This window comes from Oreochromis aureus, linkage group 12 (genome assembly GCF_013358895.1).
Source record: "Oreochromis aureus strain Israel breed Guangdong linkage group 12, ZZ_aureus, whole genome shotgun sequence".
In the NCBI taxonomy this organism is placed as follows: Eukaryota; Metazoa; Chordata; class Actinopteri; order Cichliformes; family Cichlidae; genus Oreochromis; species Oreochromis aureus.
The window spans coordinates 4,384,792-4,396,695 of NC_052953.1; the positions used below are offsets into that span (position 1 = coordinate 4,384,792).

Below are 11,904 nucleotides of genomic sequence, written 5' to 3' on the forward strand. Positions count from 1 at the left end.
TGAAAGCTCAAAATGCAAATAGTCCTCCAGGAGGGCAGACAGAATATGCATTAACAAATCTGTCCACCGCCTCCACCTCTGATGAGGTTAACCAGTGAGAAAGACGGATAAACACCAGCAATCTTAATGCTTTCAATAGACATCCAGGGAATGCACATGACGTCCCATTAACACCTTTCTGCCTCTTTTGGAGCGGTTTCCTCTGACACATTCTCTCTTGTTATACAAAGTAGAGATGTGTTTGGGGTCTCTGGGGGAAGGTTCACACTTAGCAGCAAACCGCGTCTTGGGTGATCTGATCGCATATGTACATGCATCACTGCAGGTGTGAAGAATAAGTGCTTAGTTCATTTTCTGTGGTTGTCAGGTTCTTGTAATCGTAACCCCTTAGTGCCTAGTGTATCGTATTTGATACATGAGTCCTTATGAGACTCATGTAAAACAAACCTGTGTAATTGTACAATACATTTTAAGCAATGCATTGCAAAAAAAATGCCAGATTTAGTAAATATGATACAAGTCAGAACTCATAAATGCAAATTATTTTTTTAATTTGTCAGACAGGTGAATAAACACTGATTTATTTAAAGAAAATCTGATAATTATGTCATTCATGCTTTAAAGGGTTAAACTGACTTCAAAGGGAATGGAGTATTTCTGGAATATCACCTGCTGTGTGCTGCACACCACACATCCCAGCCTGATTCTCCCGACATTGTCCACAGTTTATATGAGGAAACGGCTTCAGAGGAGCTGATGCTTTTTAAAACATTAACAGTGGTTGGCCCCTTTTGACTCATTCTGGATGATATTGCTGCATTTCCACACGTCTCTGATAATACAGAGTATAGTTTTAATGTTATACATAGGAATTGTGGGGGGAAAAAACTTTTTTCTACAAAAAAGTTAATGCTAATTAATATGATTCTTTTAAACTAAAACCAACTCAAAGCAGATTGGATCTTAGCTTCTATGTTCAGTTTGAAAACATGATGGTGATTCCTACATGATTTTACTTTAGAGTTAATCCAATAATCACCTCACATCAGTTACATCAGTACTCTGTGCTGAAAGTAATTGGAAAAGCAAGAAGAAACTGCATTAATGGAATTATACATTTTTTAGACACCATGTGGAAAAAGCTGACTGACTTGTCTACAAATCTAATCTTAGTTAGTTTTGTCTGTAATGGTCCCAGTGTAGTGAAAAACCTAAAAAGAGAGGTACATTTCAAGTATTTCTATAATAAAGATCTTAAGAGAAGAACGTGACCTGAATAGGCATTCAGACCAAAATTAGCACCACATAAAAAATGTATGTGTCTGCATTGGCAGAGGCATATTTTACAGGAAGCACTGGGCGATGCAGTGAACTGCAGAATAAATGTTTACATTACAGATGAATGTGTGCATGTAAGTCTTTGATATCCTGCCACATGAGACGGGATTGCGATGGGGCAAAGGTGAATCAGGTTTTACTCTCATCACCGTGCCGTGTATGCCAAATAAAAGCCTGGAGAGCTCAAGTACATATTTGCATTATTCACCTCAAAAACCAAAGAAGAGAAAATTTACAAAAGGTCGAAGGAGGTTAAACTTTTTTTTGCTAATTGAAACTGCATTGTTTAGCCTGGGGCCTTAGACTTGACACCCCACTGTGCTAACTGCTGTCTCATTTAAATGAATGAGGTGGCTATAGCTTTTCATGCAGTGCTGTTGTCTATCTGAACGTTAGTGTTTGCCATGTGCCTCAACCCCCCCACCCCCACCCTTTATGTACACCACCTCTTGTTTGTTTTTGCAAATTTTAGTTTAACATCTTACTTCCTTCATATGTTTTGGCTTTAACCTTGATTTATACAGTGTAGGTTCACTGAGCCTACCGGATCTTTTATAGCAACGCCGTGTTAAAGAATGTGTAGGCTTTACAGAAGATGTTCTTACATCCAGTAGAGATGAACCACTATAATGGCTGAACATCAGTAAGCAAATAGTCTGACATTCCCCAGTGGCTCCGGCCAGTGTTTGTGTTGTGTGAAATCTTTTTCTGCATTGGCTAAATGTTCAAAGCTAATGAGAGAGCTGAAAACTTTTTCAGAGTTCAGTTATATTGATATATAATAATGGTTCCCAGAAACAAAAGGAAAAATGAGTATTAAGAACAATCTCTGCATTTCTGTTATCAGCAATGTTGTTGCTATTTTATTGTTATTTTAAACACTTGTAGAGTACCATGCATTTAAAAACAATGTATGTCTATAATTATAATAATCATAATGGATAATGTATAGTAAAAGTTTCCTAAAACTAGCACATCACAGGTTTGAGGGTTGATAAGTAAAGCAGAAACTCCTCAGTGCTTCTAGGTATAAAACTGTACATCCCACACTATATGGACACACTGCAATATTATTTTGAATGAATATGTGATGTTACAATATCAATCTCAGACACAGTGAAATAAAAATGTCATGATCTCAAAGGAGATATAAAACATGGTGCAAGCAGAATTCCCAATTAGAGTAGTTACATTTATATAAGTCAACATTAGTACAAACAAACATGCAAACATACATATATTTTTTATTGAAGTTGTCTTTTTCTTGGCAATCCCATGTAAATGGTCATTTAATCAGTCATGAAATGTTCCTTTTTGTCTTTTTTTAAAATCATAATTCCAAATATCATATCAAAAACATTTTTTACATCAGTTCAAATGAATTTAAAATTAGAAAATCTTTTTTTTTTTTTCATTTTGAATGTCTTCAAATGCAAACTGGGGTTTTCATAATACCTTTTTAAAGATGGTGTTATACATTGTTTAAACTTGTTAATAAAGTGTAAGAAGGTCAAATTGGTTCCTGACCAAAATATTACAGGAAATATATGTATTCATCCCAACATTCCTCTGGGATTTCCTTTTCTGAAACTTGGCTACATCCATCCAAAATTATACAGTGAAACAGATAATAGACGGAGAATGATTTATAGTTTATAGAGCACATAAATCACTTACTATCATCAGTTTGATCAATTTAAAACATTTCCGGTACATGTTTCTCCGGCTGAAATCTCTTTGCAGATTTCTATTATTGAAAGGAACTCCCTTAAGTTTGTTGTTGATATGTTTCTGTGTACATTGTTTATTTAAACAAACAATTAACACAGAAATACAAACAGTTGAAGTCATTTTGAATGTGAAAACCCAAATTTACTATTTTCGGTTTTTTTTCCCCAAGATAAATTTTCTCGACGTCATGACGTCAGACATTGAGCTCCGTTAACCGGAAGAGAAGTGTCGCTGTGTGTGTTTTCATGTTTACATTTGGGGCACCGCGTCAAAATGAATCCCGCGATGATCATCTCGACCAGCTCCGTGTCAACAACAAAGAGTAAGACCGTGTGAACCCGCCGGCATCTTTACTGCGCTGCTGAACAGAAAGCAGAGCCGCACGGGCTGAAGAGTGCTCAGTTAGCTGTTAGCTGCACACGTTAGAGATGTCTGTGACACAGCAGAGTCCCCTTTGATTCAGTTGGTCCGTTTTTACGCCGTTGAGCTGTCTGTCAGTAATATGCAGAATGACTGTAGCTTGCTATGTCATAAGCATGTTTGCTAACAGCCAGTTTTCAGGTAGCAGGTTCCTCAGGTGGCTGCAAGCATGGATGTGAATTCCAGTTTCTGATTACCAACATAATCCTTTATTATGAAATCCACTTGATCCGTTTGTTGGCATATTCTGAGCATTTCAGCTGCAAGGCACTCACACTTCGTTATTAGCTGCAGAGACAGGTGTATCAAAATAGCATTGGCTGTGTTTATGACACAGTTGTGTTGCCACACGTGCAGGGACAGTGTCGCTGCTGGAGCTCTCCAGTCCTGTTGTGTCAGTTAACATAGTTTGCAGTTAAGTGAAAAACTGCTGCAAACATACAAATTAAAGATGCAAAGTGCTGTTAGCCTTTCTGCTAACAGTGTAGTAAACACAGAACAGTGTAGAACTGGTGAGATCAGATCAGCATCATTTAATCTAGCTGTGTGAGTCAGGACCAAACCACTGCTGATCCAAATGTCAGACATGTACACCAAACTCTATCATCCCAAAGCTGGGATACTTGTAACAGCAGCACATTTCGGCATCACTGTACAGGCCCTCTAGTATACTACTATATAATAAAGTGCCATCACTCATATTTCATTTATCGTATTCAGTCAGTATTAAAATATAGACTATCATTTTCCTTACATGCACCTGATAAGCTAGCTCACAAGTGTTTTCAGTGCTGTGTTTCAACAATGAAAAAAATAAATCTGTATTGTACGTGTGCAGGGAAACGAGAGGCAGAGCGTTCGGTTAACTGGACGGCGGAGGAAACTCAGGTGCTCCTCTGCGCCTGGAGCGATGAGCGAGTCCAGAAGACTTTGGCTGAAAACCTCAGAAACCGGCATGTCTTCAAACACCTCTCAGCTCGCATGAGCGAAATGGGTTTCTCTCGGAGTCCGCACCAGTGCCGGCTTCGGGTGAAAACTCTCAAGGCTAACTACGTGAGAGCCAAACTGCAGAGAAGCATGGACAGCTCGCAGCCGTGCACTTTTAAATACTTTGCCGAGATGGATGCGGTGCTGGGCCGAAGGACGGGGGGAGCTGAAGGAGGGTCTCATTTTGTTTCACACCAACGGGTGTCAGAGGGCCACTTTGACTCCACTGATGGGACAGGGAGTTTTACCTCGGATTTAAACATAAGTGGACACCATTTTGACTCTTTGGGGAATTCAAGGAGGCAAAATGTAAGCTCTTTAGAGGAGAGAGCAGGCTGTCGGCTGGACTCTGAGGTAAAGGTAGAGCACAGAGAAGAGTCGGTGGATGAGTTTGAGTACAGCGACACGGGATTCTCACAGCATCCAAGGGACAGGCACGAAGTTTATCTGGAGACAGCCGTCCACCCGGATATTAACGGTATGTACTGTTACTGAAATATTCATGTAAATAAGACACATTTATCTTATTTTAGGAGCTAAAGTCAACAAGATTTTTACATTTTGTTTAAACAGTATGGGTCGGAGATAGATTCTCAAAATTATATCTGGATATTTCAAGAAAATTTGTGATAATGATTTTAACAATGTAGGGAAAAAATGTTTTATTGATTCTTGTAGCTTGCAGGCCACAGCACGTAGAAGTGTCAGTAAATGAAGGGCATTTTTCATCCTTCCTTTGCAGTACTCTCACTGATGGCGATGCTCAGTAGAGTAATTACTTTTGGTCACACATCACCACCTACTATATCGTCCTTTATAGCCTGGTTGCATTGGTGTTTGCTTTTGCCTCAGATGTTTTGCCTCAAGTGTGCTATTTCCCTGCATATTTTGCAGAGTGTCGTCCTTTATTTCAGGTCAGTTAAGTAGCTAAATACTTAGTTTCTAAATCATCAATGACAGCAGACATGTTGCTCTCAGTGTCAGACATGCCTGGGCTCGGGAAGGTTATATCAATATGTTGCAACGTGACACTTTTAAATGTCAAGTAAACATTTATCCCAGTGTTATCATTGATGACATATGGCACAGCTGTAGTGTGATAGACCCAGAAAGGGCTAAAAAATCACCAGGATTTGAAATGAGAGATGCTGTGTACCGGATATCTCGAAACTTGGATGTTGAATGTGGGACTGACATTCTTGAGTTAGTGGGTTCCATAAAAAGCGAGAACATAATTGTTTTTGGTTCTTAGCAATATGGAGCCTTTCAGGTATCACTAGCAATAAAGCATAATACTTTTTTTTTGCTCTTAGAAAAGTGGTCGAAAAAAGCCTGTAGCTGTGTTTGCTCTGTTCTAAGCCCCTCCCACCAGACAAGAGCAGCAGTTTGTGCTTCAAATGATGCTAATTCAAGTCTTCAAATGAGGTTTTAACCTCCTTGGTGAAATTCCTCGAGTACATAACCCTTTATACTCTATTATATTTTTCCCATGTGGTATTATTGTTATACTCTGACCTGAACAGGTCTGGAAAGCCTCTTTCTACAGGCTCAAAACATAAAGCTTGGAGGAGGAGAAGGACACTTGTTTCCTCTGAGTGCACTTGAGTTATAACAGGCTGAATGGTTAAAGTTGCGACAGACTTCATGCTAATAACCAAACAGTTGTGAAAATATTTGTGGTCTATTAATTAATCCTGTCATTAATAACACCATGCATGTATTGTTTTATATCCTGATTTGCAGGTACAACAGTGGAAAATGGCTCAAGCACTCCTTCTCCACATGTGGTCCTACCTCTACCTGCTCCTCCTGCTCCCACTCTTACCCGGTCCACTGCTTCTCCTCTCCCAGCACCTCCAGATATAAACCCCAACATCGTCCCTGCCTCTGCCGACCATCACCCTGCACCTTCCTGTCTCGAACCTGTCCTTAAGCACCTGTCAGAGTGCTTCCAGCAGCTGGTCTCTGAGACCCGGAGCTTGCTGGTGCAGCTGGAGAGTCAGAGGCAGGAGCACGCCCGATGGCACCAGGAGCTCCTGGCCCAGTGGCTGCAGAGGGAGGAACGGCGGCAGAGGGAGACGGCTGAGAGGGAGGAGAGGAGGGAGAAAGCTCGCATGGAGCACGAGATTAGAGTCCTGGAGCTCCTCACCAGTCTGAGCAAACAGCAGGGGTGTAGCTGTGAGGGCAGCCGGACTTTAGCAGGGCGACAGGCTGGTCCAAATCATACTATGAACAAAGACAGGAGTTAGGAGCTTTACAGTGGCTGACCCAAAGTGTGGACTGATATTCCCTCTCAGGTGGAAACAAATAACATTAGCAATGAGGCAAGCTGCCACAGTCAGGCAGCTTGCCTCATTGAGTGGGAGATTTTAGTTGAGCCAGATGAAAAGAGACCCCCCCCCCCCAAAAAAAGTGGAAAGTCTGTGAGAATAATGTGATGACTGTTACTGTTACTGTGACATTTAAGGGCTCAAAAATCCAAAAAAGAGGAAATTACAGTTGAAGTGTAAAAGAGGAATTCCTTCTTGTTTTTGCAGTCACATTGCTTAGGGGATTTCTGCGGTGTCAGAGAATTTCGCCAAATGTCACAGAATTGTTTCGATGCACTTTCACAGAAATTAAAAGTGTATATTTTCAACCAGTTTGTGTTTTCGACTGAAATGTGTTTTTCACAAGTGACTTGTTTCAGTTATTTATTGCAGCTGACTGTTGAGCCAAAGTAGGAACAGTCTGCATCATCTTCAGCGTGTTTGGGTTCAGTGGTGGCATCCTGATGTCTTGGATCTAGATCAAAGCTTAACTGTTCATACAAATAACCTCTCTTACTTTTGAAGCAATGTGAACCAACCTTGGAACAACAACAGCAAAATCAAATCAAAATACTGAAGTCAGTGTATTAGATTATATATGTGTGTGAATTGTAGTATTAATAGAAATATTCCAATATACCGCATTAAAAAGTGACTCCTGTTTCTAATCCAGATGAAAATGATAAACAGATGAATAATTAAATCACATCTTTTGCTGTCCATGCTGTGTGACAGCACATCAGATCTCCATTCATATCAAACATGCTTCTGTTACATGAAAAAGTCATTAAAAATAAACTGTATTGACAGCTTAGCCGTAACAGATGACGATAACAGACTAAAGTCAAAGGGCAGATGTGATGAGAGAGTCGCAGGTTTGATTCCTTCAGTGTTTACTCAGTTTGTCCCTGCTGTCCATTAGCAGGATGCTGGGCTGTGACCTGGCTGCTACAGTGGGGGGTGACAGAAAGAGGCAAACAGTTTACTGTAAATTCCTGACGCCTGTCTTCACTGCTCAGTGTTGAAGCTATTTTGGGAAAGTAGCACAAACATACAGTGAAGTCTGTTTATTTACGTCTCTGCGGGAACATTTCATACCCAGCATGTCAGGCTGGATGTTACCCCCGCTAAGACCTTTAGCGCAGCTCCGACGCTCCAGGCTTCGAGCTTCTTCGTTGCTGTATCAAATGAGCTACACCTGAACAGTCCTTTGCTGCGATGGTGTATATTGTCTTTCTGCAACACTCGGCAATTTTCTCCCACTCATGGGAGACATTTTTATTAAACCTCCAGGCTGTGGCTGGCTCCATGCTGATTCTTACCTGAATAGACAAACTGGAAACGTTTCACTCAGGCATTCAGCATTGTCTACCCTGAAGGGGTGTGAACAAGTTAAAATGAAAAAGCCCCACTTCCTTTTGACATGTATGAACCAGATTGTAATCAATACTGGTTTGGCTGGGAAAACCCAACCACTGGAATACTTACTGATGATATCTTCATTATTGTAAATGGATAAAGTGAAACAAAAACTGCCAAAACAAACAGACCCATCCCACCTGTCTGTTAAAACCTGATGTTTGTGTTAATAAAGAATAAGCCACACCTATCTGTGGACTAGCATGATCCACCATTACATTATAATCCTGCTGTATAATCCCCAATAAGTGAACTTAATTAAGAACATTTATAGCTCTTATTGCTCGTTTTTATCCAAAACAACTTCCTTGTGACCTTTATTTTTTGTCATCAGTGTAAAAGCATACGCTCTGGGATAACTGAGCCACAGGCTATGATGATATATTCTTACAGATGAACGGATAGTTTCACACACTATGGACAAGTAGTGATGTCTATTGTACTTCATATAAATATGTGTGTGTATATTATTCGGTTTCGGAAAGTTGCATTGAAAGAAAACTGTATATTTGACTATTACGTCCTAAATACCAAACCTAACATATAACCATGTAAACATTTCAGACTACCTCGCAGGATTCGTAACGTGTTGCAGACCACCCACATCCTCACGTACACCTGCTCATTACTAAATTTCCATCTCTTGGGCCAAAGTGGACCGTCGTGCATGTGAAGATGCACAAACTGTAACACTAATAAAGCACCTGGTTGGTTGTGGTTTTTGTCACATGATGTAAAAAAATAGGAAAATAAAGCCTGTCTACTTTTCTCTTGTGCTCCTTAACAGGACGGCCTCTAATATCATTTACTTTCCTCTTTGTCACAGAGGAGGCCTTCATAAAGGCACACCCAAACTGAAATAGTTGGAAAATAAAACACACAAACAACTTATTCAAAGGTTGTTTTCCTGGTGATTTATTTAATTTTTATTGCAGTTTACAGCATGAGGAACAAATGTGCCCCCAAATACATAGAAGTTCCAGTTAAATAAAAATCAACTGAGCATTACTTTGTGCCTTGTGGTCTTCCCCACAGTGACTTCAAGCCTGATCTCTATGCAGTCATTTAAGCGAGAGAAAAGCCAGATTAGTGCATATACATAAATCTGCGCTAATCCTGGATTACGTAATACAAGTGGATGTTGATGAGATTTGGGATGATTTGCTGTTACTGTACCAGGGCTTATTACTCTGTTCTGACATGTGGAGAAAGTCATCCAGTACAGATTTCTCAGACTAAACTAACAATCAGTGCATCATCTTTACATGACTCACGTTTCTGTATGTTCGTCGGCCTGACTGCGGGGAGAAATGTAATCAGCCTGCTGTTGTTTAAGCTTATAGGAACATTAAGGAAGCTTCTGAACAAATAAAAATCAGTCAAAAATCAGTTTTGTTAGACGATCACATATTTTCTGCAGATATAAGGGAAGAAAACAAGTCGTTTAAAGGTTCACTTGTATCGTGCTCCCAATTCTCCCTCCAGTCAGGCTTTCATTGATGCAAAAAATTTGTATTTAATTGATGTGTCTAGTTGGACCAAAGAGTAATAAATAAAAATGCAATATGAGAATACACTCACAATGGCCCCTCTATCTCATAAGAGAGAACACGGCGGCATTGCCAAGATTAGAGTTTGCCAGAGAACACAGCATCAAAGGATTTAATACAGTTGTCATTTAACAACGATTGTGGTTTGCATGTTTATTTCATTTAATCCGTATCCTTTCCCCCTTTTTTTCCAAAGAAATCTAATATAGCGGCTTTCCACATAATAATGCAAGCCAAAATGTTTAATTCTGCTACAAAAGGCAGCTTCCTTTTATGTGTCGCCCACTTAGAAACAGTTGTCATCTTGAGTTGTGTGGACAAATAAGAGAGCGCCAGTGCTGGTTTGACGAGCTAAACGGGACTTTTTGTATGACTGAAGAAAAAAAAAAAAGCAGCTGGCAAGTTCAGTTTCTTCCTGCTTCTATAATTCTTTATTTCTACTAATAAAGTCCTATAATTTAATCAGGACAGTACAGGTAGCCCAAATTTAGTCATTTCTTTAGTTCTGTAATTGTTGTCACATAGTTTGAAACTAGGGATGCAGTTTGAGTTGGTGGGTTTGTCAGCCTGTTGGTGTAGGTGGACTCAACTATCATGCCGGGTTCACTGTGTTGAGACTACAGGTGTGATAACAGCACAAAAACAACGCAAAATAAGGATTGGACCCAAAACATGGGCTTTTAATCTTTAATAGTGGATTAGAAAAGATGATGTGAAGCATACCAGAGTTCCCAGTTTGACCCAGTGGCCAAATTATCATTCAGAAAATTTCAAGCAGTCTGACTTCAGCATTCGATGGAGTGTTATGAACATCTTTTAGCAATAATCAGTGTGTGGCCCCCACACACTGAATCTTTCTGATTGTTTAACCTCCTGAATTTTCTCACCCTCCACTATAAACGTTAATAACTTTGGTCCTCCTCTATGAGGAAATGTTAGCATGCTAACAGCTAAACTATGAGAGGAAACACTGTAAACACTGCTGTGTGGTGCTTTTTCAAAGTCTCCATTCTGTATTTAGTGACTTGAACAAAATTTGGTGACCGTTGGGTTACGCATATGTTGAACGTAACACTACATACATAAAATTATTTACGCCTGGTTTTAAATATAATGTTTCTTGTATTCTAATGATTTTGTTTGCCCATTTATTTATTGTATTAATCTTATCTTATTTTTATTTTTATTGAATTTTACTTGTGTCTTTTTAAAAGTCTAACTAAGAATGGGCTTTGCAAACTGATTAAAGCTATAAATTCATGTTCACCTGAGCAGAGTAAGTCAAAGTAACCTTTAGCGGTGGTGATGTTCACCAACTTCTTTCTATAAAAACAAAAAAAGATTTTAAAATATGGTTTTTCAAATACGATACCAATAGTATATATGTTCTGCATTAAAACACTACATTGTTTCATTATTCTTAAAGGGAAGCAGCTTTTGCTAATAAAATGTTGCCATTGTGATTGTCCTGCTTGTAGTATTTTTTTTTTTTTTTTTTACTAAAATCAAAACCCTTGAAAAAAAACAAACAGGATAAACACTAAACACCATCTATCAAGGAAAAACAAATGAAATTACCAGATGTTTAAATGTGTTTTTTCAGGCTCCAGATGTGTAACTGGATGGACAGACTGGGACTTCTTTGGTGTCTTTACCATGTTTATTGTCTTTAGATGTTGCCATGTTAACATGGTAACCATTACAATTTCTAAACATGAGTATGCTAGGGCTGTCATTATTATTGTGCTAAAGTTCCAGCTGCAGCTCAAAGCAGAAGCAAATTTAATACAAAAAATTGCTTGCATTACTCATTTCATAAAATCAGTGAGCTCATGGATTCAAGACCAAAAAACAACCTAAAACAAACCCTTAAACACCCGAAAACATGAAACACTTTCAGAATTACACCATAAGCATAGCCCTGCATATAAAAATTAATCTAATGTTGTTTTTAATTGTTTAGTTTTTTATTGATGCGTGAACTTCTTGGTTGAAATCTTTACTCATCTTTATTTAAATATGCTCCCGTTTCTAGAACCACCGTCTATATTGTCCGGGGTTTCCTTTGAAAGGGAATGGCTTCATCGGAAATTTCTGTAAATACAGCAAAACTAAAATGAGAAAGGGAAAGAGAAATGAAATTGAAAACA

General features: G+C 39.0%; 1 protein-coding gene across 1 annotated transcript; it reads left to right on the plus strand.

Moving 5' to 3' along the window:
- Positions 1-3,276: 3,276 nt before the first annotated feature.
- LOC116333364 lies at positions 3,277-7,117 on the plus strand. Its single transcript, XM_031756587.2, has 3 exons — positions 3,277-3,391; positions 4,328-4,954; positions 6,220-7,117. The coding sequence occupies exons 1-3, from the start codon at positions 3,343-3,345 to the stop codon at positions 6,723-6,725; spliced, it is 1,182 nt and encodes a 393-aa protein (XP_031612447.1). The 5' UTR covers positions 3,277-3,342; the 3' UTR covers positions 6,726-7,117.
- The last annotated feature ends 4,787 nt before the right edge of the window (positions 7,118-11,904 follow it).

What these genes read in the sequence shown, in the direction of transcription:
- LOC116333364 (XM_031756587.2), top strand. Translation starts at nt 3,343, where the DNA reads ATGAATCCCGCGATGATCATCTCGACCAGCTCCGTGTCAACAACAAAG. An exon ending in CTCCGTGTCAACAACAAAGA is followed by an intron (nt 3,392 to 4,327) that starts GTAAGACCGTGT and finishes GTACGTGTGCAG; the next exon opens with GGAAACGAGAGGCAGAGCGT. An exon ending in CGTCCACCCGGATATTAACG is followed by an intron (nt 4,955 to 6,219) that starts GTATGTACTGTT and finishes CCTGATTTGCAG; the next exon opens with GTACAACAGTGGAAAATGGC.